We start from the raw sequence: 23,740 nt of genomic DNA, 5'->3' as shown, positions 1-23,740 counted from the left end.
CTAGGCACCATAGTGGGGGTGCAGGTTGTCAATCACAGACTTGACGAAGTCAGAAGTGGTGCAGTAACCTCCCAAGTCTCGCGTCCGAACCTAAAAATCCAACACAGGGAAGGGGAGAAACAAGGGAGAAACGTGATTGTGAACTGAGCGAAACCACTGAGAGAAGGGAGAGGACAGGAGAGGAGAGGAGAGCAGCTTCCCTCTGTGCGCCCTGCCACAGAGCCCAGAGGGGGGCAAGCCGCGAAGAGGCCACCTGACGTCCCCCAGCCCTGCTAGAGCATCCCAAGGCAGCAGACCCAGACAAGCAGAGGGGCTGACTGCAGCTGGCTACAGCTCACTACAGCTCACTACAGCTCTACACGACAGCTACACACGCAGGGGTTTGATTCGGTCCCTCGGGTGGAGAAGGGGAGGTGAGAGGTTGGCGCCGTCCCTAAGGGACAACGCGGCGCCGCGCTGCACCACCAGCTCTCCCGCACAGGACGCGGCACGCGCACGGCTCACCCAACACTCACTTTTCCCACTTTGATCACCTTCTTCACCGCGTCCGAGATCAAGTTGGAGTGGAATTCCAAGCTGTGGAGAGGACGGCGGCCGCGGCTCAGCGCCAGCCCCGCTCCCAGCTCCGCTCCAGGCTCTGCTCCCAGCCCCGCTCCCAGCTCCGCTCCCCGCCCCGCTCCCAGCTCCGCTCCCGGCTCTGCTCCCAGCCCCGCTCCCAGCTCCGCTCCCGGCTCTGCTCCCAGCCCCGCTCCCAGCCCCGCTCCCGGCTCTGCTCCCAGCCCCGCTCCCAGCTCCGCTCCCCGCCCCGCTCCCAGCTCCGCTCCCGGCTCCGCTCCCAGCCCCGCTCCCAGCTCCGCTCCCCGCCCCGCTCCCAGCTCCGCTCCCGGCTCTGCTCCCAGCCCCGCTCCCAGCCCCGCTCCCGGCTCTGCTCCCAGCCCCGCTCCCAGCTCCGCTCCCCGCCCCGCTCCGAGCTCCGCTCCCGGCTCTGCTCCCAGCCCCGCTCCCAGCTCCGCTCCAGGCTCTGCTCCCAGCCCCGCTCCCAGCCCCGCTCCCAGCTCCGCTCCCGGCTCCGCTCCCCGCCCCGCTCCCGGCCCCGCACGCAGCGCCGCCCCTCTCCCCGCCCCCGGCCCGTACTTGAGATGCCGCAGCATGTTGGCGGCCGACAGCAGCATGGCCGTGGGGTTGGCGATGTTCCTGCCCACGGCCTGGGCAAAGGGGTGCCGGGCTCCCTGCGGGAGGACAAGCGGGTGACGGAGCGGCCCCGACGCCGCCGAGAGCGGCTCCAGCGCCGCCGGGAGCGCGGCCGCTTCCTCACCATCTCGAAGACGGCGTACTCGGCGCTGTAGCTCTCCCCGGGCACCACGCCTGCACCGCCCACCAAACCGGCCGCCAGGTTGTCGATGATGTTCCCGTAGAGGTTTGGCATCACCAGGACGTCGAACTGGTAGGGATTCTGCACCAGCTGCGCGGAGGGAAGGGAAGATGTGAGCCCTGCGCAGCCGACAGCAGGAAGGCAGGGGCTGCGAGTTGTGCAACAGCAGAATCACAGGCACAGCCTGAAATGCGCTCAGTAACGGCGGGGAGCACAGCTGAGACTGATCAGATGCCGCGGGCCCAGCCCAAGCATCAGCTGCAGGCCCCAGACATCAGCCCTGCAGCTCCTGCCCTCAGCTGGTGGAGAGTAGGGAAAGGCCCGGGGTGCCCAGTTTGTGCTCCCTCCTGCAAGCAGCAGACCTCGGGCCAGGACACAGGGAAGCACCCAGAGCTGGCAGCTGACAGCAGCAGCACTTCTCAGGTGTCAGCTTTTTGTCCCTTGGCCCAGCAGGCAGAGCAGCAGCTGGAGGTTCAGAACGGCTCTGGGTAAGGAAGCGGGATCCTCACCTGCATGCAGCAGTTGTCAATTATCATGGTGTCAAACTTGATCTTGGGGTAGAGCTCTGCCACTTCCTCACAGCACTGCAGGAAGAGCCCGTCACCCAATTTCCTGAGAGACAGAGGACACACCGTGAGGGTTCTGCAGGACAGCAGTGAAATCACTACAAAGTGAGAATCCAACAGCAGTCGGTGTCCCAGCACAGCAGGGAGGGGGGCAGGCAGCCCCAGGGCAGCTCGTGCTGCAGAAACAAAGCGGTGAAGTCACAGCCCAGGGGAGCACACAGAGCTGCCTCCCATGCAGGAGCTTTTTCCTGCTCAGCTGACAGCTTTCAGGCCTCAGTAAGGCCAGCGCCAGCCATGAGGCCGCGCAGAGGGGAAGAGCAGCTGCCAGGAAATGCCCGGCCTCTCTGGAGCCACGCCAGCATCTGGCATCGCTGCGAGGGGACCGAGAGCAGCAAGGCCTGCAGGCGGCCGTGCCCCACAGCACTCACATGATGTTGGCTTTGTGCACGGCCGTCACCTTGGAGCGGCCCTTTTTGGTGGCGTAGTCAAAGGCGAACTTGGCGATGCGCTGCGACTTGGCCCTGGTGATGATCTTCAGGCACTCGATGACCCCCTTGGCGCTCTGCACGTGAAGGGAGGAGTGAGCAGCTGGAGCTGTGAGCAGCTGGACACATCCTGCAGCCCTGCCTCACCCAGCCGCGCCGCCAGCAGCCCGGTGCCCTGTGGCACCGACCAGGAGCCTCCACCTACTGCTGGATCGCTCAGCGACAGCTCCCTCAACTTCCACAGGGCCTTTTTTTCAGGCCTGACCCCTCCTGCAGCCCAGCAGCGTGCCTGCTGCTGTCTGTGTGCACCCAGATCACCAACTGCTTGCGCCCATCTGCCAGTACTGGGCACTGCTGGGCGTTGCTGGGCACTGCTGGGTGTTGCTGGGCACTGCTGGGTGTTGCTGGGTGTTGCTGGGCAGTGCTGGGCACTGCTGGGTGTTGCTGGGCACTGCTGGGTGTTGCTGGGCAGTGCTGGGTGTTGCTGGGTGTTGCTGGGTGTTGCTGGGCACTGCTGGGTGTTGCTGGGCACTGCTGGGTGTTGCTGGGCACTGCTGGGTGTTGCTGGGCACTGCTGGGTGTTGCTGGGTGTTGCTGGGCAGTGCTGGGTGTTGCTGGGCACTGCTGGGTGTTGCTGGGCACTGCTGGGTGTTGCTGGGCACTGCTGGGTGTTGCTGGGCAGTGCTGGGTGTTGCTGGGCACTGCTGGGTGTTGCTGGGCACTGCTGGGTGTTGCTGGGCACTGCTGGGTGTTGCTGGGCAGTGCTGGGTGTTGCTGGGCACTGCTGGGTGTTGCTGGGTGTTGCTGGGCAGTGCTGGGTGTTGCTGGGCACTGCTGGGTGTTGCTGGGCACTGCTGGGTGTTGCTGGGCACTGCTGGGTGTTGCTGGGCACTGCTGGGTGTTGCTGGGTGTTGCTGGGCAGTGCTGGGTGTTGCTGGGTGTTGCTGGGCACTGCTGGGTGTTGCTGGGTGTTGCTGGGCACTGCTGGGTGTTGCTGGGCACTGCTGGGTGTTGCTGGGCAGTGCTGGGTGTTGCTGGGCAGTGCTGGGCATTGCTAGGTGTTGCTGGGCACTGCTGGGCATTGCTGGGCAGTGCTGGGCAGTGCTAGGTGTTGCTGGGCAGTGCTGGGCAGTGCTAGGTGTTGCTGGGCAGTGCTGGGCATTGCTAGGTGTTGCTGGGCACTGCTGGGCACTGCTGGGCGTTGCTGGGCATTGCTGGGCAGTGCTGGGCATTGCTAGGTGTTGCTGGGCACTGCTGGGCACTTCTGGGCACTGCTGGCTGTTGCTGAGCACTTCTGGGCATTGCTGGGTGTTGCTGAGCAATGTAGGAAGCCCTGTGTGCCCAGGCACTGAGGAGAGGCCCACAGCCCACCACATCCCCCCCCGTGAGGCCAGCAGCAGCTCAAGGTGGCTCTCGTACCTCGTGCTCCAGAGAGCTGTACTCCCCCTCCGTCTGCTCACGGATGATGACGAGGTCCAGGTTGTTGTGACGTGTCTTATAGCCCGGCAAGCTCTTCACGTGGACGACGTTTGCAAACAAGTCCAATTTGCGCCTGCAACAGGAGAGCAGCAGTCAGCACTCGACCACGAGCTATTCCTGGAGCAGGGGCTGCTCCTGGCAGGCGCTGGGGGTGTCAGCAGGGCACGGTGCGAACTGCAAGCTGTCCCCTGGGGTGTCACATAGCCACTGCTCCAGCTACCCTTGATCTCAAGGACGCAGAGCTGGCTCTGGCCGCCCCGTGTCAAGGCGGCTCGCTGCGCCCACTGCTCTGCCACCTCCCTCCCCTCCGAAGGCCCCCAGGCAGTGGGGTGGCACTCAGAAGAGGCAGCTCCCAGCCGCAGCTCCTCAGGATCTCTGGCTCCCCAGTGACACGTGGACCCATCTGCCCTGCACTCTCCTTCAGCCCCGCTTCAGTGCCACAGCGCCAGGACCGGTGCAAAGCCGTTTCTTGGTGCTGTGTCCCTTCCCAGCCCCGGCAGCCAAGCAGGTGCTGGGCTCACCTCAGTCTCATGTCGTAAGAAGCCAGCTCTCCCTTGTACTCCATGGGGGTGTGGATCTTGCCTGCAGGGACAACAGCGAGCAGTAAGAACACAGAGTGCACTGACAGCTGCTCGGGACAAATCCGAACCCAGGTGAGAGGGTAGCAGGGAAGGGAGGCTTTCCACAAAGCCCAGGACAGGACAAAGATGCAGTTGCATTACACAGACCCAGAAGAGGCCCTTTGTTTCTGCAGGCCACGCCAGGAGGTCTCCTTTCAGAAGCAGAAGTTGGATATAACCTCTGCATTGATGAGCTACACAAGTAAACTGCTTCTTTGTTAAAGAGAAGCATTTCTTCACTTCTGCCCTCTGAAAGCACCTACAGCTTCTGAGATTGGTGCAGCTCTCCTTGCTGGACAGGCAGTGAGCGCAGCTCCTCACCTATAAGGGCCACTTTGCTCTCCTTCATGGAGTCCACCACCTCGTCCAGCTTCTCCTCCGAGGCCATGTTCTGCACCTCACTCAGGTGGTGCTCATCGAAGACCACGGGCACGCTGGCAGCCTGCACCACACACAAAGGGCAACAGCCTCAGCAGGGTCCTTTCCAACACACTACAGGAGGCAAACGACCGCGGGGCTCAGAGCGTTGAGGCACGAAATCCCACCAGGCAGAAGCTCCTGGGGGAGGAGAGCGAACCGAACGCAACGTGCTGCACCTCAGCTCACTGCCTGCATCTCAGCTGGGCCTGAAATGGCGGCACAGTGGTGTTGCTGCCACCTCTCACATCAGCACTCCCTGCCCTCGGGGTCGTTTCGGTTTTCTAACACAGCAGACAACCCTGTTTGTTCTCCATTCTGTGACCAACCCACTCTGCAGCAGAACGCCGCTCAGTTCTCCCTCCTGCCCTGACTCACAGCTGGCAATGCCTTCGCCATGGAGAACGAACCGTTTGCAAGAAGCAAGCTGAACCTTGGCAAGGGAAAGACCTCAGGCTTCTCACAGCCCAGGCTGCAGGATGCAGGCAGGCTGCCCCCCTGGCTCAGCAGCACCTCTAAGCAGTTCTGCAGCTGCCACCCTTGGCCCTGCTGCTCCGAGAGGCGGCAGACGTTACCTTGAACACCTCCTTGACGGCGTGCATCAGCTCCGGGCCCACGCCGTCCCCAGGCAGCATGGTGACCTGGAAGGTGCTCTCTGACTTTGCATTTTCTGACTGCAAGGAGAGAAAACGACACTGCCAGGTAATCCCACGCCATCCCCAGCCCGCATGCAGGAAGGCAGAGGAAGGTCGCTGACAGCACGCAGGACGTCTGCACCCTTTGCGCAGTCATTCATTACACAGCCCCTGCCCCACTGCCATCCCAGACCCTTCCTCACACAGCATCCCCTGCTCTGCTCCCCCTCTGCACACACAGGAGCACTCGCTGCTGCAGCTCACAGTGCACTGCTGCTTTGCTAAGTGTTCCTTCGCCTCTGCTTTCGTCTGCAGGATCACCTCATGTTCCCATGCGAAGCCCCGTCCTGCTGTGTGCTGACGCTGCCCTGCTGCTTTTTGCTAATTGCACACTTCATTAAAGCACCCCAAGCTTATTGCAGAATCACAGAATGGCCTGGGTTGACAAGGAGCACAGCGCTCATCCAGCTCCAACCCCTGCTGTGTGCAGGTCAACCAGCAGCCCAGGCTGCCCAGAGCCACATCCAGCTCTGCCTTGAATCCTGGGGCATCCACAGCCTCCTTGGGCAACCTGTAACAGTGCCTCACCACCCTCTGGCTGAAAAACTTCCTAACATCCAACCCAAACCTCCCCTGGCTCAGTTTAAAGCCATTCCCCCTTGTCCCATCGCCATCCACCCTTCTGTGCTGAAAACCAAGCCTGAATGTATGAAGCAGAGTTGGTCTCAGAGGTGATTCCTGAGCCACTCCCCATCACCACCATCACCACCATCGCCCTCCCACTCAGCTGGCACCTATTTTTACACAGTGCTTCTACTAATCCATGCCTCTTTAGCCCCTAATTCCCTGCAGAGCCGGCAGAGAGCTCACAGAACTGACTGCAGAGCATGGATGGTGATGGGAAGGGACAAAGTCACACAGAGACACAGAATCAGAGAATGGCCCAGGTTGGAAGGGACCTCAAGGATCACGAAGCTCCAACCCCCCGCCACACGCAGGGCCACCAACCTCCCCATTGCACAGCAGCCCAGGCTGCCCAGGGCCCCATCCAACCTCCAACACCTCCAGGGATGGACGGGGCATCACAGCCTCTCTGCAGCTGTTCCAGCCCCTCCCCGCTCTCACAGCACACAACTTCCCCTGACACCCAACCCCAAGCTGCCCTCCCTCGGCTCCCAGCCATTTCACCTCGTCCTGCTGCCATCTCCCCTTGCACAGAGCTGCCTCCCCTCCTGGCTGCAGGCTCCCTTCAGGCACTGCAGGCTGCTCTGAGCTCACCCCGCAGCTTCTCTTCTCCGTGCTGAACGAGCCCAGCTCCCTCAGCGTGGCTTTGCAGGGAGGTGCTGCAGCCCCGATCATCTCTGTGGTCACCAAACGAGGGAGCACAGCCCGAGCTGCAGTGCAGGGCAAAGCAATCTCGGTGCTGACCCTGTGCCTCATATCGCTGTGAGCCACCCGCACTGCGCTCCTCCCTCAACGCCTAATGGTAACGGCGGTGCATGATCTCCTATTGCTCTACGTTAACGACCCCCCAGTTGTTACAGACGGGACACAAAGACAGAAGTCGCTGAGGCCGTCAGACGGTGAACGACGGCGTTCCGGGCCGCAGATCCGGCCGCGCACTCACCTTGGCCCGCGGGATCTGCTGCAGTGCGGCGGAGGCGCCCAGAGGCCGGCAGAGGCCGCGCGGGGCGCGCAGGAGGCCCTGCGGGGAGAGCGGCGGTTAAACGGCGGCGGAGCGACCCCAGCGCATCGCGCTCCTCCCGGCCGACCCCGGAGCCCGCATCCAAACCCGGTCCCGCATCGCCACGCCGCGCCCCGCACCGCCCCCCGCAGCCCCTCACCGTGACCGCAGTCCGCCCTGCACTGAGCGCCGCCATCTTGCCGCCCCACAACGCCCCGCGCCTGCGGCAAGGCGGGTGGAGGTGGAGGTTACAGCGGCTCCGTCCCGTGCAGAGCGCCCCCTGGCGGCCGGGAGGACGCAGGGCAGGTATCTGCCGCGAGGCGCCCCAGCGCTCCCTGGGAGCCCGCGGGACCCCCCCAGCCCATCTCCACGCCACACCATTCCCTGCTCCCCCCCTCCCGGGGGTCGTTTCCGCACCAGGACGCAGCACAGCAGGCTCTCGCTCTTTATTGACCAAGAATTGAGGGGGGGGGACAGCAGGAGAGGGCAGGGAGCTGCCGGCAGCCACAGCACAGCGCTGCCGCAGTGCCCCCAGCCACGGACCCCTCCTTGCGGCAACGTGCTCTCAGCGAGGGGCCTGAGCTCAGGACAGGGGGAGCTGAGCTCCTGTCCCCCCAGCAGGAGGGGAGCACTGGGGTTCACTTCTTCAGGAGCTGGGCACGAGCCCGGTTCAGCTTCTCCATCACGGCGCTGTCAGTGGCGGCAGAGCACTTGGACAGGACGAGGTTCATCTCAGCCTCGTTCTTGTGCTCGATGGCAGCGTCAGCCGCCTGCTCCAGGTCCCTGGGGGCAAAGCGGGGGCTGAAGGCACCATTTCCCCCCCACGCAGTGAGATAAGGTTAGGGTGAGAAAACAGGGCTGTGGGTGCAGGGCTGCCCCCCCTGGCAGCAGAAGGATGAGTGTTTCCTTATCCCTCCAGAGCACCCCAAGCCCACAGCCCTGGGAGTGCTGCTGCACCACCATCCCCCTGCTGCCACGAGCCCCAGCCATGCCTCCGGCTTCTTCCTGCCCCCCCAGGCTCAGACAGCCAACGTACCCCACGAGGATGAAGGCCTTGACCCGCTGCTCAGGGGTGACACGGGGTGCGTACTTCTTGGCCTCATAGCGGTTGTGGTGCTTCACAGCAATCTCCACAAAGGGCTGAGGAGGAGAGGAGTGGGGTGAAGGGAGCCTGCTGTCCCACACCAGACTCCCCCCAGGGCAGCTCAGCCCCACGGCGCGGTCCAGCCCACAGCCTCCTCCATGACAGCACTGTGTGGACAGAAAGAAGGGCTGGCAGGGAGCGTGGACAGGTCCTCCTCCAGTGAGGAAAGCTCTTACCAGGTACCCAATGGGCGACTTCTTGCTCTTGGAGAACTTCTCCATCTCCTCCCAGTCCCCGCGGGTGGCCAGGGCACTGATCTTCAGCCACCAGTACCTGGGGACACCAGGAGAACAGCTCCTATGGCTGCCAGCACGCTGCAGCCCCCGCCTTAAGGCCCATGTGGGGCACCAGGAAAATCCAACTGTGCCCCCAAAGCTGTGACCCAGAGCTGCAGTCCAGCACTGCCCTCATTCCAGACCCACCGCTTGTCGGGGATCTTGAACTCCCTGTACAGCTGCTCAGCTTTCTTGTGGTGACCGTCCTGGATCAGAGTGGAGACAGTGTTGTGCAGAGAGAGGTCGAGGTAGGGCTTGTCAAAGTCCTCCTGGAGGTGTCGCTGGAGCCGCAGGAGCTTGATCTGATCCTCTGTGGCCTGTGGAGTAAAGCACCAGACTGAAGGGTCTCTGACCCAGCAAATGACAGCCCTGTCCCACCCGGTAACCCATACAGCAGCTGTGATCCCAATGAACCCAGAGCTGCCCAGCTGCACTGAGAGCAGGAGAGCTGCTCTTCGCAGCCCTGGTCACGCTCACCTTGGCAGCAAACTCGTTCTTGGCCTTGTAGTACTCATCCACAGCATTCTGCAGGGCTCCCACCCGCCCTTCGATGCGCTGGAGACAGATAACAGACACATCACCCCACGGCAACACAGATGCTGCACTGCAAGGGCACAGGGCAGGACCTCCACTGGGCTGAGGGGCTCGATGATGCCCTGCCGTGATCGTCACACAAGATAGGCAGAGGGCTGGACCCCTCTTCACCCTAGGGGGAGCTGGAGCTCTCCATCGCATACAGCAGGGGCTGATGACTTCCAACACAGGGCCCCAGGGCAACAAGCCCCAGCTCTTTCACTACGCTCCTCCCATGCTGCCAGACACAGACCTTCTCCGAGTAGCTGGAGTGAACGTGGAAGTTGCCGAGCTCCTGGTGGTTGTCATCCTGGTTGTACAAGTCCTTCAGCGTCTCTCGCTCCTGGTGCTTGCAAAACTGGGAAGCAAAAGGTGGAGGTGAGGGCTCGCAGGTACAGTGAGCTGCCATCTGCCGCATCACATGGCTCCCAGGTCCCCAGCCAAGGAAGTGGGGACTGTGGGCAGGGCACACAGGGGTTGGGGAGGGAAGATTTAGGCTGGATATCAGGGGGAAGTTCTTGACAGAGAGAGGTGAGGTGCTGGAACAGCTGCCCAGAGAGGCTGTGGATGCCCCGTCCATCCCTGGAGGTGATGAAGGCCAGGTTGGATGGGGCCCTGGGCAGCCTGGTTTAGTATTAAATGGGCAGGTTGTTGGCCCTGCGTGTGGTGCGGGGTTGGAGCTTCGTGATCCTTGAGGTCCCTTCCAACCGTGGCCATTCTGTGGGATGCCCTCAGCCAGGTTGCACACGGCTGGCAGCCCTCACCTGGCGGTAGAGGCTCAGAGCCACCGGCTGGTTCTGCAGCGTCATGAAGAAGGTGCCACGGTTCAGCTCGTTCTTCAGGTGCAGCACGACGGTGTAGACTGGGGCAGAAGGAGCATTTTAGGACAGGGACAAGGACATTTCCCCAGCACAGTTGCCCAGGGCAGCACTGCTGGGACACTCAGCCAGTCCTCAGCTCTGCAAGGGTTGCGAGCGTGCATCCACGTGCAGGGCAGAGCCCTTTGCTCCCCCCTTGTCCTGCAGGGCTCAAGCAGCTCCCACCGCCCCATCAGTACAAAGCCATGAACGGGCTCCCCCGGATTCCAAGTCCCTCCCAAGAGAGATTTGCTGCCTGGATGCGGGCAGACCCCTCGGTGTTGGGTTCTGCGGGGTCCCTCCTGCCTCAGGACCCCTCTGTGTGTGCAGGAGCCGCAGCCCTGCCCCTTACCCAGGTCCGTGTCCCCGCTCTCGATGGCTTTGCTCAGGGCCAGCTTGCTCCGCTTCATCTTCAGCAGCAGTGGGACCTGCTCCCCGGAGCGTGGCTCGTACTCCAGCAGCTGAAGCCACCACAGGGGGTGTCAGCACGCAGCCAGGGTCGCCCCGAGCCCTTGGTGCCACCACCCCAGCACGTGCCACAGACCTTAATGGCCAGCTCTGTCCTGCCGCAGTCGTACGCTCGGGCGGCGATCTCAGAGTAGGAGATGCCTGGCGTGTCACCCAGCTTCTGGTTGATGGCATAAGCCACCTCCTCGTCAGACTTGTCCTTCTGCTGCACCTAGAGCGGAGCGGAGCAGTCAGCACGGCCCCACGTGGCACAGGACCCCCCAGAGCTTTCCCTCCTTGCCTTGTAGCAGGCCCAGTGGGCCAGGATGCGGCTGACGCCCTGGATCTCCGGGAGGCGCAGGTACTCACAGATCCGGATGGCCAGGGGGTAGAACCGCCGCAGGACCAGCCTGGAGGGCACAGGGGGGCTCAGCAGCGTGCTGTGCGAGCAGCCGTGCAGCTCAGCCAGCCTCAGGGGGGTCCCAAGCTCTCAGAGCTCACTCAGCCACCGGCCGGGGGAGCAGAGACTGCACAGATACCGCAGCAGGGCTGGGCACGGCCTGGGCTGCTCAGGGCTATCAAGCCCGGTTTGGAGCAAGCCTTACCTGTCCAGCAAGACCTCGATGGTGAGTCGTTTGTATCTGCACAACAGTCAAGGGCATCTCGGACCCTGCAGAGCGCAGGCAACGCGTGCTGGGTGCCCACCCCCTCCTGGCAGCACCTCCACGGCTGGCACTTGAGCGCAGGGCTGGCTCAGCTCCACGACGGGGGCTCAGCATCACAGGCTGGGCACAGCAGCGTGCAGTGAGTGCAAGAGGCTGACCCTGCTCTGGGGCCCAGGGTGCAAGCTGCAGCCGAGCACCGCGGGGCCGGCTGATCTGAGGCCGGCTGATCTGAGGCCACCCCTCCCCATCCCGTTACATCCCAGCTCCCCGGCCAAGGCTGGCACGGATGGCAGGGGATTCGCACTGCCTGCCAGACTCCACAGTCGGCCCTCCTGCCTGCCCCACGGAGGATACTGGGTGAAGGTGAGGGGGATGCCGATCTGGTAGTCCCGGATGGAGTTGAGCACCCGCAGGTCCTGGCACATGCGCACAAAGCTCTCCGGGGGGAACTTGTCGATGAAGCACTTCCCAAAGGAGGCTGCCTGCAAGAGGAGACCAGTGTGGGATCTGGGGATGGACGGGCCGTGGGAGAGCCTCCAGCAGGAGGGGAACAGCTTCAGCCTCACCCAGAGCCCCCATGCCCTCTTCACTCACTCGCAGCAGGGACTTCTGGGTCTCCGGCTCGTGCTCGTAGCCGGCTGCCTCGATGCACTGGCTCACTGCTTCTGGGAGCAGTTTCTGGTCCTTGATCTCCCTCAGGTACTCATCTGCCTTTTGGCTCTCCTTCTGCAGAGAAGCACAGCCTCTAAGTGAGCTGTGGGATGTGAGACACTGCAGCCAGGGTGAGCGTCGGGTGCCTGGAGCCCCGGCAACCCAGGGACAGCAAGGGCTGCCTGCACTGCCTGCACAGCAGCACCGTGCCCCTGCAGGGACCTCCAGGCCACCCCTTTCCCATCACACTGGATGTAATGCTGGGTTTGCATAGGGGCAGCCCAAGGGAGGAGGCAGGTGTGCAGCAGAACGGGGTGCCAAACCTCGTACTCCTTCTGTGCCTCCAGCAGGAGTGCTCCTGGTGCCATGGAAGCGATTTTGAAGATTTCCTGGCTGGCTTCTGCAGAAAGGGGGTGAAAAAAAATAAAAGCCAGCATGAGAGGCTGCGCCAGCCCAGATGCACCCAGCCAGGTGCTGCTCCCACCCAACCCTTCTGTAAGCTCTGGGACCTGAGACCCTGTGCCAGTGCCCTCCCTCTGCAGGGCTGGGATGGCCTCACCTGGGATTTCGTGCAGGAACTCATGGGAGGTGCGGGATAAGATCCGGACCCCATCTGGCTCCGGCACCAGGTAGGAGTCCTCATCCAGGACAAATCTGTGCCTCCCGCTAAGGGCTCGTGGGAAGAAAGGGCTGCTCTACCAGCAGCAGGTCAGCCACAGGGATGGCATGGAACAAACCCCTGATCGCCCATCCCCAAAGGGCCGCGACTCATGACCCTTCTTTCCAGCCACTTTGGAGGAACTTTTGTCCCACTGTGACGGCTCTCAGCCTTGGGCAATCAGCGGGGGGCTCTGGCACAGCCCTACCAGCCGCAGGAGCTCTTGTGGCCAAGCTCTGCTCTCAGAGCTGGGAGGGAGGCGGGTTGCTCTCCGCCAGGAAAGTCAGAGAAGAGAACCAAGGGTCTGGGGGCCCCAACAGAGGAGTGGCTTCCACCAGTGGTGGCCCGAGGAGGTGCACAGCAGGAGCGACGGCCCGTCCTCCCCAAAGGATACCGGATGCACTCCGTGGAATTCCCAGCCACCATCAGCTGCCGGTCCCAGGCCAGCACCACGGCGCGCTGCCGGCTGCGGGGACGCGTGCACCTGCAGGGAGCCCCAGTGCGGTCAGGGAGAGCCCACCCAGCCCCATACCTGGAGTGGGGACCTGAGGGACGGCCCCTAGCACAGCCACGGAGCCAAACGGGGCCTGCAAAGGGCCGAGCACATGGAAGTGTGCAGAGAAGGTGCAGCCCAAAGCAGAGGGGGGGAAGGTCAGGAAGATGCTCACCAAACCATCTGCTTGGGTGCGGAGCGGATGGTGCTGTTGAACTCGCACAGCTTGTCCTGCAGAAGGAAAGAGAAAAGAAGAGTCGAGGAGGAGAAGGAGGAGCCATGCACCGAGGAGGCAGCAAGCTGCACAGGCATCCTGCAGAAGCACCTGGCCACTTCTGCAGCCCCAGAGGGAGCCAGAGCCGTGGCTGCTGCAGACAAAGGTCAAGGATGTCGTGCAGTAGTTAGACTGAGCATGAGAAACTTTCATAATCCCAGAACGGCCTGGGTTGCAAAGGAGCACAGCGCTCATCCAGCTCCAACCCCCTGATGTGTGCAGGTCACCAACCAGCAGCCCAGGCTGCCCAGAGCCACATCCAGCCTGGCCTCGAATGCCTGCAGGGATGGGGCATCCACAGCCTCCTTGGGCAGCCTGTATCAGTGCCTCACCACCCTGTGCAATAACCTTCCTCCTAACATCCAACCTAAACCTCCCTTTTCCCCTTGTTCTATCACTATCAACCCATGCAAACAGTCATTGTAGACTTTCAGCCACTGTTCTGGCAAGCAGCCCACCTGTACATAAAGCAAGTTGCTTGTGCTCAACTGAGACCAAAAAAATGAACAAAGTCCAAAGAACATTGATTTGCTTCAAAGAGTACGGAAGGCAACCAGCACATCACCAGTGTGAACCACAATGGACCACTTGTACCCAAGTGGCCACGCCAGCTACAGTAATATGGCTGAGCCTGCTACAAAACAATATCAGAACCACGAAGTTTGGGCATGGATGCAACAGAATCTGGTGTGGAAAAATTAGGAGCAGCCTGTTTATTTGGGAGGTATTTGGACGTAGAACGGAAGACACGAGGCCGGTAAAATGTGGATTTGGAAAAGGAAAAAGTGAGGAGTACTGTATAAAACTGGGTGCAAAAAGAGTGGGTTTTCTGACGGCAGAGCACAGGTGCCTGTGAACAGCAGCAAGATGGGGCTGCAGCGTCCACAGGCACGTAAGGAGAAACTGCTGGGATGCCATCAGGCCTGCGAGAGGCAGTGGGGGAGCACAGAGCAGGGCGGGCTCCCACCGACACCAAGCGGCGGGGAGGGAAAGGGGCGCTCACCTTCAGCGTGGCCAACCCCATCCAGAGGTAACCAGTGTCAGTGAAGAGCGCCAGGCAGCGGTAGTTGAAGGACACGGCCATCTGCAGGTAGGCCCCCGCCGAGGGGCTCATGCCAGGGGGTGTCTGGGGTGAGGAAAAGGACAGGGATGGTGAGGGACGCAGCCACGTGTTGGCACCGACGCCGCACGAGGGGCCGAGAGCTGCACAGAGCGTGGCCGTCCCCTGCCGTGCTGCGTCTGCCTCATCTCCACGGCTTTGTCCTCGGCCAGGGTGTGGGGAAAGGAGCCGCCAGGAAGCACTGCAAGCTGCAGATCGCCCCGCTCCCCATCGATGCTGCCGTGGCTTCACTCACCACCACAGAGCAGGAGGTGTTGTCCAGCAGGTACAGGTCCTGGCCGACCGCTAACAGGACGACGGTCACTCTGTCCTGGGTCAGCACAGCCCAGCAGGAGGGTGGCTTCTGCAGACCTGCAGGGACCAACGTCAGGGACCCTGTGCCAGGCAGAGCGAGGAGCAGCAGGGGAGGAGACTCACCTGGCACCTCGGGCATCCGGCGCAGCTTCAGGTCGTCGATGTTGGTGGTCAACGAGAAGCGGTGCGCTCCAGTGAGGATGGCCACGCCGGTGCCGTACTCCGTGTGGAAGACCTTCGCCTCCAGCACGTGGTTCTGCAGCACCTCCTGTGCCACGGGGAAGAAGGGCCCAGGTTGGGGCATCAGGGCACGGCACCATGCTGCTGGGAGAGAGGCACTGGGGTTCTGGGGGCAAAACTGTCCCAAGGAGGGCGGCCCAGCCCTGTGCCGTGCAGCCAGCAGCATCCCAGCAGATAAAGGTCGTGCTCCTGTGCTTGTGGGACACGTGCCAGCTCACACCCAAAGGAAGAGCTCTGCAGAGAGGCTGGGGGAGCTCTAGGCCCTACTGGGTTGGCATCATTCAGGGAGGCCTTGCAGCACTTCTCCAACACACAGATCCAACTTTGTGGACCTCACGGCGACGAGCTCCCAGCCCTTCTTTCCCCACCCCACTCACGTTGCCCATGCTGAAGTGACGCTTGAACTCGCAGAAGAGGTTGTAGATGAGAACAGTGCCATCCTCCTGGATGCACAGCAGGTCCTCGCTGGCTGTCCAGCCCAGCTGCACCAGCTGGCCACTCTTCCACTGCAAGCAGGAAACTGATCAGTGTCTGCTGCTCACCTCCTGGCTGCCAAGCTGCCCCTCCAGGGGATGCAAACGATGCCATTGGCTGCAGTTCAGCATTTGCAGTTCTGGTGCCCCTGACTGCAGCCCCCTGCAGGCACAACAGCTTACTCCTCCTGTATCTTCCCCAGCTCTAGACATTGGTAAGGGAGGACACTCCCACAGCTCCAGCGCTGCTTTCCCCATCCCCACCCCGTGCTCTTCTTCCCAGTCTGGGTGCCTTCCCTCTCCCTGCAGACTCCCAGCACCTTTGCAACGCAGCGCTGCTTTTGAGCAGCTGCCGAACCGAAGCTTTCAGGGGCTGCAAGAACTGCACAGTGGTGACTCCTGAAAGCTCAAGGTGCTGAGGATGCGTGGCAGCACTGTGCTTCCCTGCAGGCAGCCCAGAGGAGCTGCCCCAAGGCACACAGGCGAGCGGCACAGGCTGAGGTGGTGGCCGGTCTCACAGCCCAGCCACGAACCTGCAGCACCAGATGGAAACTCTGGGCACACAGAGCTCCACAGCCACCCTCCCACCCAGGCCCCAGTGCTGCCAGGGGCGCAGCTCAGCGCCCTCCAAGGGCTGCGGCCAGGGCAGGGCCATCTCGAGGCACATCGCGCACCTCTAGGAGGGGCACAGGGCACAGCCTTGGGGACAGGGTGGCAGCAGACCCCGCGCAGCTGGATTCCGCCAGCCCCGCTCAGGCACTCACCGGGACGCTGGCCAGGAGCAGCCCCGAGGCCGAGTAGATCTCCAGCAGCGGGCGGGCGCTGGAGGATTTCTCCTTCCTGGCGTTGTTCTTCAGCAGAGCTGCGGTTGGGACGGGGCGGCCCCTGAGCCGGCTGCGGCCCCCCGGCCATTGTTAGGCGCACCGTCCCGCCCGGCCCCGCGGGGTCCCGGCCCTACCTATGGGCCCGCCGTACGGGGCAGCTGCCACCAAGCAGTCCCGCAGCTCCTCCTTCAGGCCCCACTCCATGGTGTACAGCTCGAACTTGCTGCGGGCAGGTGAGCGGACACACGAACAGACACACGGACAGTGCAGAGCAATAAGGGGGGTGCTAGGGCCCGGAGCCCGGCCAGAGCCCGGAGCCCTGAACAAATCCCAGCCCCGCACCGGGCCCCGGGACCCCCCACGCCCAGGCCCCAGACCTGCCGCACAAGGCCCAGATCCCCCCCACGAGGCCCAGCCCCCCCCTCACCGGTAGAAGGCCTCTTCGCCCAGCGGGTTCCAGTTGGCCGTATAGCAGTCCATGGTGCCGGCCGGGGCCGAGCCCTCCCGGCGGCTCCGCTCAGCTCGGCTCGGTTCAGTTCAGCTGCGCTTCCGCCCGCTCCGTGACGACCGACGCTACGGCGGCCGCCATCTTGAGCGAGGGCAGGACCAGAGAGAAAAGGAAACGCCGCCATTTTGAGTGAGGGCAGGAACAGAGGGAAGGGGAAACGCCGCCATCTTGAGTGAGGGCAGGAACAGAGGGAAGGGGAAACGCCGCCATCTTGAGTAAGGCCGCCGCCGCCGCCATCCCAGCGCAGGCTCCGTCCCCTCCTGTCCCCAGCCCGTGTCCTGCTGACGGTCTCACCCAACCACCAGCTCACACCCCCCGTCCCCACTCACACCCCTGTGCACGGAGCTCAGTGGGAATCTGTTCCTATGTTCTGAGACAGCAGTGTTCCTGCCACCCACAGGCCCTGCCCTGCAGCTCCACACTGACACGGCACAGCGCTGCTGGTGGGGGCACAGTGTGAGGCCCAGCAGACCCCAAAAGCATCGACTGTGGGCAGCCATGGGGCAGTGATGCCATGCTGGACTGGGCAGGCCCTGGGGATGCACAGAGCAGCACAGCGCCATGCTGGGCCGAGCTCACGGTGAGGGGCCACGTGGAGGCACGGCGCTGCACACAGGAACGGCCACATGGCATCCACAACACGCTCATCACACCCTTCCCACAGTCTCTCTTTATTTCTCAGTGCTACAAGAACATGGAAGGCCCTATGGGCGGCCGGGCAGCTCGAGGCGGTACTGAAAGACCTGGAAGGAGACCAGGCTGGCAAGCAGCGAGGGACTGCTGGCACCCACCTTCCTGAAGCCCTGCTTCTCGTACAGCCGCTGGGCCACCACCTGCACTATGGAGGTGTACAGCATCACAGCTCTGTAGCCCCGCGCCTGGGCGAAGCGCAGCACCTCCCCGCACAGCGCCTTGGAGATGCCGTGGCCGCGGTGCTCCTTGCTGACCGACATCCGCTTCAGCTCTAGGGCCTCCCCGCGCTGAGCCGGGTCTTGCGGCGGGGCCACAGCCACCATTCCCACCACCGCCCCGTCGGCCTCCACCACCCAGAAGCAGGAGTCGGGCGCCCGCATGTAGCTGCTGTCGATGTCGCACAGATCAGTGATCAGCGCCTCCTGAACGTAGGACGTGCTGAAGGAGCGCATCACGGGCCAGGTGGCCGCCAGCACCAGCGCCACGGCTGCCAGTGCCAGCAGCCAGCTGCCAGCTGCGGCACGCACGGCCGTGAACAGGGCCAGCAGCCCCAGCTGCACCCGCGTGGAGCGCAGCATATGCCTGTAGATGGCCGGGGCGTGCTCGATGATGCCATGGGCAAACAGGGAGCGCACGGCAGCGTAGTCCTCGTCGCGGTACAGCCGGATGCGGTACGGAGCCATGGGCACTGGGGCCTGCAGGTCAGAAGCAGAGAATGGTTGGGGTTGGAGGGAACCTTCGTAGAGTCGCATTGTGGTTTGAGCTGGAAGGGACCTTCATAGAAGCCAAAGGATGGCTCAACCCCCTCCCAAAGAACACGGCCACCCGCAGCTCCATCAGGCGCTCAGAGCCACACCAGCCTGACCTGAATGCCACCAGGGATGGGGCACCCAACACCTCTCTGAGCAATCTGTGCCTCACCCCAAGCAGCCCGAGCTCAGGGCTGGAGCTGCAGCTGTGCCAGGGGGTCCCTGGGCAGGAAGGAGGAGCAGCGGGCAGGGGGCTGCAGGTCTCCCTTCCCGGGGGGGCTCTGGAGAAGCTCCCCCTGCCATCCCCTGGTCGGGACACAGGAGGAGGCAGCAGGGCCCGGGGTGCCCAAAGCCCTGAGGGCTGCAGGGTGGGACGAGGGGGGAAGCAGCGCTGCCCAGACAGGAGCCGGCGGTGACGGCGGGGGCAAAGGGGCACGGGGAGGGAAGCGGGCACCGAAGGATTGCAACGGGGGCAAAGGGGCACGGGAGAGGCAGCAAGCGCTGCAAGCAACGAGGAACTGCTGGGCTTTGTGCCTGCGCTCGCGGGGGGGCCGAGCCGCTTCAGCGCCGGGCATTCAGAGCCCGTGCCGAGGTCGGGAGCCGCGGACGGGGCCGAGCCCGGGGATGCCGCAGCCCCGGGGTCCCGCCGGGGCCCAGCGCTGCCCTACCGGAGACCCCGCAGACGGACCCGGGCTTCCCTCAGCTCCGCCGCCCCCCGGTGCGCCCCGCACGGCGTGTGCGTGGCTCCGCGCAGCCCGAGCGCCGTCCCGCACCGCCCCCCCGCTCTCCTTTCCCTTCCCCCCTCCAGCAGCCGCTCCGCCGCCGGATCCCGCACGCTCCGTCCCGCACCCTTCTTGCCGGGAGCGGCGGCGCGGTCCTTACCGGTGCGCAGGGCCGGGCAGCGGCGGACGGGCAGCGGCGGTCCCGCAGCACCGAGCCGGGCCCGCAGCCCCGCGAGCAGCCGGGATCCCGCAGCGCCCCCGCGGGGACCGGGGTCGAGCGCAGCGCGGCGAGCGATGCTCGGGCGGCGGGGGGAGTTCGGCCCACGGGGAGCTGCGACCCCCCAGCCCCACGTCCGCCCCCCGGAGGCTTTGCCCAGCTGCGGGAGTGCTGCGCTGCGGGTTCGCCGTGCGTAACAGGGCTCAGCACCTTTAAACCGACGAGCAAAGGCCGTCACTGCCGAAGGAGCAGCGGGGAAGGCGGGGTGGGGAGGTGGGTAAGCAGACAGTGACCCCGCGGGCAGCGCTCCGATGTTCTTTGATTATCGCAGCGTTCAGGGGATCAGGCACGAATCCGACCCCAGCTCAGCGAGGGGACACGGCCCGGGTCCCTGTGTGGGTCCCAGCTCAGCTGGGGGGTGTTGGGTTTTTGAGGCTTCCCAGGGAGGCTGAGCCCCCCCTGGGGCTGAGAAGCAGCAGGGCTGGGGCTGAGGGTGGGGGGCACGTCCCCAGCCTGGCACCACGCAGCACAAGGGTCCCCGTGTCCCCATAGGGTGTCACCAGTGAGGCTCAGCCTTGTGGTATGAGGGTCCTCCTGGGGCATCGCCCACATGGCTCAGCTACATGGGACGAGGGTGCCATGGGACGTCCGTATGGCTCACCCACATGGGATGAGGATCCCCGTGGGTCTCGGTCCACACAGCTCAGCCTCATGGCACAGGGGTCCCCGTGTCTCCATAGGGGTTCACCAGCACGGCTCATCCAAAGGATCCCCGTGGGGCACCGTGCACACAGCTCAGCCACATGGGATGAGGAACCCGTGGGTCACAGCCCAGCATCTCGTCCTGCAGGCAAACGGTGCCATTTGCAAACCTGCCTGACTCCCTCTAGCCTCCGCACCCACTGCCCTGCATCCAGATGGGGCGCAGCCCCTGCCTGATGACCCCGAGGATGTCGGTGAGGTTCATCCACCTCCAGCCACTGCCCCACGTCCTCCTGCCCCGCACACCATCCGCCTTCCCCTGCCCACACTGCGCTGACACAGCACAGCAGTGCTGGTGGGGGCACAGCAAGAGGTCCGGCAGGTTCCCAAAAGCCCCCCAGCACCAACAGTGTGTGGCTGCAGTGCGGTGACCCCATTCCGGGCTACGGAGGAGCCGTGCTGGGCTGAGCTCACGGCGTGGGCATGAGCCACATGGAGGCACGAAGCCACACATGGGCACAGCCACGACACACGTCCCCCACCACATCCTCATCTCCAAATTGGAGGGATGTGGATTTGATGGGTGGGCCACTGGATGGATAAGAAACTGGTTGAAAGGCCGCAGACAGAGGGTGCTCAGCAATGGCTCTGTGTCCAGGTGGAGGCCGGTAACGAGCGGCGTCCCCCAGGGCTCTGTGTTGGGAGCGGTGCTCTTCAACATCTTTATCAATGACAGCGATGTAGGAACTGAGTGCACCCTGAGCAATTTGCTGATGACACCCAGCTGAGCGGTGCGGTCGACACGGTTGAAGGAAGGGATGCCATGCAGAGGGACCTGGAGAGGCTGGAAAGGCGGAACCAGGTGAACCTGGTGAGGTTCAACACGGCAAAGTGCAGAGTTTGGCACTTGGGCCGGAGGAATCCCAGGCATCCATACAGACTGGAAGGAGCCGTGCTTGAGAGCAGCCCTGTGGAGAAGGACCTGGGGGTCCTGATAGATGAAAAGCTTCATATGAGCCAGCAGTGTGCTCTTGTGGCTCAGAGAGCGAATGGGATCCTGGGCTCCATCAGCAGAGGGGCGGCCAGCAGGGACAGGGAGGTGATCGTCCCCCCCTGCTCTGCTCTTGGGAGGCCCCATCTGCAGCACTGCGTCCAAGTGTGGAGCCCGCAGTACAAAAAAGACAGGGAGAGGGGCCAGAGGAGGGCACAAAGATGAGCAGGGGACTGGAGCAGCTCCACTATGAGGACAGGCTGAGGGAGCTGGGCTTGTTCAGCATGGAGAAGAGAAGCTGTAGGGTGACCTCAGTGCAGCCTTTCAGTACCTAAAGGGAGCCTGCAGACGGGAGGGGAATCAACTCTGTGAAAGGGTTGATATGTGTAGAATGAGGGGAAATGGCTTGAAGTTGAGGGAGGGGAGATTGAGGTCAGACATCAGGGGGAAATTCTTTACCCAGAGAGCGGTGAGGGGCTGGAACAGCTGCTAGAGAGGCTGTGATGCCCCATCCTTGGAGGTGTTCGAGGCCAGGTTGGATGGATAGCCTGGTTTAGCGTTAAACGTGGAGGTTGGTGGCCCTGCATGTGGCAGGGGGTTGGAGCTTCGTGATCCTTGAGGTCCCTTCCAGCCCTGGCCATTCTGTGATTGATTCTGTGCACATCCACAGCACGCTCATCACACCCTTCCCACGGTCTCTGTTTATTTCTCAGCGCTACAGGAACAGGGAAGGCCCTATGGGCGGCCGGGCAGCTCGAGGCGGTACTGGATGACATAGAAGCAGATGAGGCTGGAGAACAGAGACGGGAGGGGGCAGCAGGGCCCGGGGTGCCCAAAGCCCTGAGGGCTGCAGGGTGGGACGAGGGGGGAAGCAGCGCTGCCCAGACAGGAGCCGGCGGTGACGGCGGGGGCAAAGGGGCACGGGGAGGAAAGCGGGCACCGAAGGATTGCAACGGGGGCAAAGGGGCACGGGAGAGGCAGCAAGCGCTGCAAGCAACGAGGAACTGCTGGGCTTTGTGCCTGCGCTCGCGGGGGGGCCGAGCCGCTTCAGCGCCGGGCATTCAGAGCCCGTGCCGAGGTCGGGAGCCGCGGACGGGGCCGAGCCCGGGGATGCCGCAGCCCCGGGGTTCCGCCGGGGCCCAGCGCTGCCCTACCGGAGACCCCGCAGACGGACCCGGGCTTCCCTCAGCTCCGCCGCCCCCCGGTGCGCCCCGCACGGCGTGTGCGTGGCTCCGCGCAGCCCGAGCGCCGTCCCGCACCGCCCCCCCGCTCTCCTTTCCCTTCCCCCCTCCAGCAGCCGCTCCGCCGCCGGATCCCGCACCCCTCCGCTTCCCTTACCGGTGCGCAGGGCCGGGCAGCGGCGAGCGATGCTCGGCGGCGGGGGGAATTCAGCCCACGGGGAGCTGCGAGCCCCCAGCCCCACGTCCGCCCCCCGGAGGCTTTGCCCACTGCTGCGGGAGTGCTGCGCTGCGGGGCCGCCGTGCGTAACAGGGCTCAGCACCTTTAAACCGACGAGCAAAGGCCGTCACTGCCCAGTGGAGCTGGGGGTGGGAGTCGTGTGTGGGGGGGTGGGGGGGTAGGCACACACTGTGATCCAGCGGGCAGCGCTCCGATGCTCTTTAATTACTGCAGCGTCAAGGGGGGCAGGCGCGAATCCGCACGTCGAGGGGACACGGCCGGGGGTCCCTGTTTGGGTCCCAGCTCAGCTGGGGGGCGTGGTGGTGTCGTGGTCCCCCAGGGAGGCTGGGGCCCCCCGGGGCTGAGGAGCAGCGGGGCTGAGGGTGGGGAAGCGGGCACGTCCCCAGCCTGGCACCACGAGGGTCCCCGCGCCCCCACGGGGCATTGCCAGCCAGCATGACTCAGCCGTGCGCTATGGGGATCACGGGGCACCGTCCACACGGCTTGAGGATCCCGTGGGAAGTTCGTACGGCTCAGCCAAACGGGACGGGGATCCCCGCCGGGCTCCGTTCACACCGCACATCCTCACGGCACAGGGATCCCCGCATCCCCAGGGGCGTCACCAGCACGGCTCAGCCTCGCGGGATGAAGGCCCCCGCGGGGCAGCGTCAGCCGCACGGCACGGCCGTCCCCGCATCCCCGCGAAGCACCACCGGCGCCGCTCAGGGCAGCTCGTAGCGGTAGGTGGTGACGGTGCAGTTGGCCAGGCGGCCGTAGGCGGTGGGCAGGACGTAGCGGCTCTGCCGGCGGAACCCCAGGCGTTCGTAGAGGGCTCTCGCCTCGTGCTGCAGCATGATGGTGTTGAGCACCACGGCCCTGCAGCCGCGCTGTTGCCGCGCGAAGCCCAACGCCGCGCGTCCCAGCGCCGTCGCGACGCCCCGGCCGCGGTGATCCTTGCGCACCGCCATCCGCTTCAGCGCCAGCAGCCCGGCCTCCCCGGCCGGCCGGACGCCCACCGTGCCCACCACGCGGCCGTCCGCCTCCGCCACCCAGAAGCGGGCGCCGGGTTCGTCCATGTAGGCGCCGCGGATGTCGCTCAGGTCGGCCGCCAGGCAGCGCTCGATGTAGGCGCGCCACGCGCGGCCCAAAGCCTGGCGGCCCAGCGCCAGCAGCAGCGTCAGCGCCAGCACGGGCAGCAGCAGGGAGCGGGCGCTGGCCAGCAGCAGGCAGAAGACGCAGCCCAGCACCAGCAGCACCCAGGGCTGCCGCAGGACGTGCAGGCACAGCGCCGGCGCGTATTCGCTCATGGCGGTGGCGAAAACCTCCCGCGCCGCCTCGTAGTCCTCGTCGCGGTACGGCCGGATCCGGAACCCCGCCATGCTGCGCTGCCCTGCGGCGGGAGACGTCAGACCCCCCCCCCCCCCCGTTCCCCCGGCCCGTGGTGTGCGGCAGGGCGGATGCTGAGTGACCGTGGGGCGAGGGCACGGCTTACTGTGGGCTGGGAGGAGTGCCAG

At 64.3% G+C, this 23,740-nt stretch overlaps 4 protein-coding genes across 4 annotated transcripts; all 4 read right to left on the bottom strand.

Moving 5' to 3' along the window:
• On the bottom strand, nt 1–7,454 carry IDH3B (isocitrate dehydrogenase (NAD(+)) 3 non-catalytic subunit beta; the record flags this gene model as incomplete). The annotated part of the gene is made up of 12 exons (XM_079534970.1): nt 1–90; nt 516–576; nt 1,135–1,229; nt 1,316–1,462; nt 1,882–1,984; nt 2,367–2,500; nt 3,843–3,975; nt 4,424–4,484; nt 4,844–4,964; nt 5,515–5,613; nt 7,202–7,279; nt 7,419–7,454. 12 exons carry the CDS (start codon nt 7,452–7,454, stop codon nt 1–3), a joined length of 1,158 nt encoding a protein of 385 aa, XP_079391096.1.
• A 368-nt stretch (nt 7,455–7,822) lies between these two features.
• Nucleotides 7,823–16,726, bottom strand: VPS16 (VPS16 core subunit of CORVET and HOPS complexes; the record flags this gene model as incomplete). Its single annotated transcript, XM_079534915.1, has 24 exons — nt 7,823–8,041; nt 8,295–8,398; nt 8,579–8,675; nt 8,825–8,994; nt 9,155–9,232; nt 9,504–9,608; nt 10,015–10,112; nt 10,460–10,568; nt 10,652–10,786; nt 10,856–10,964; nt 11,160–11,195; nt 11,574–11,701; nt 11,814–11,945; nt 12,194–12,270; nt 12,430–12,524; nt 12,923–13,012; nt 13,197–13,252; nt 14,299–14,421; nt 14,651–14,766; nt 14,833–14,977; nt 15,327–15,455; nt 16,187–16,284; nt 16,381–16,469; nt 16,674–16,726. The coding sequence occupies 24 exons, from the start codon at nt 16,724–16,726 to the stop codon at nt 7,897–7,899; spliced, it is 2,517 nt and encodes an 838-aa protein (XP_079391041.1). The 3' UTR covers nt 7,823–7,896.
• Nucleotides 16,727–17,418: 692 nt separating this feature from the next.
• On the bottom strand, nt 17,419–18,130 carry LOC306946122 (putative N-acetyltransferase 8B; the record flags this gene model as incomplete). Its single annotated transcript, XM_079535072.1, has 1 exon — nt 17,419–18,130. One exon carries the CDS (start codon nt 18,128–18,130, stop codon nt 17,459–17,461), a length of 672 nt encoding a protein of 223 aa, XP_079391198.1. The 3' UTR covers nt 17,419–17,458.
• A 4,818-nt stretch (nt 18,131–22,948) lies between these two features.
• Nucleotides 22,949–23,605, bottom strand: LOC306945858 (putative N-acetyltransferase camello; the record flags this gene model as incomplete). Its single annotated transcript, XM_079534688.1, has 1 exon — nt 22,949–23,605. One exon carries the CDS (start codon nt 23,603–23,605, stop codon nt 22,949–22,951), a length of 657 nt encoding a protein of 218 aa, XP_079390814.1.
• Between the last annotated feature and the right edge of the window lie 135 nt (nt 23,606–23,740).

This window comes from Tetrao urogallus (assembly GCF_951394365.1).
Source record: "Tetrao urogallus genome assembly, chromosome: 4".
NCBI lineage: Eukaryota > Metazoa > Chordata > Aves > Galliformes > Phasianidae > Tetrao > Tetrao urogallus.
This window is presented reverse-complemented; position numbering and strand designations above follow the sequence as displayed.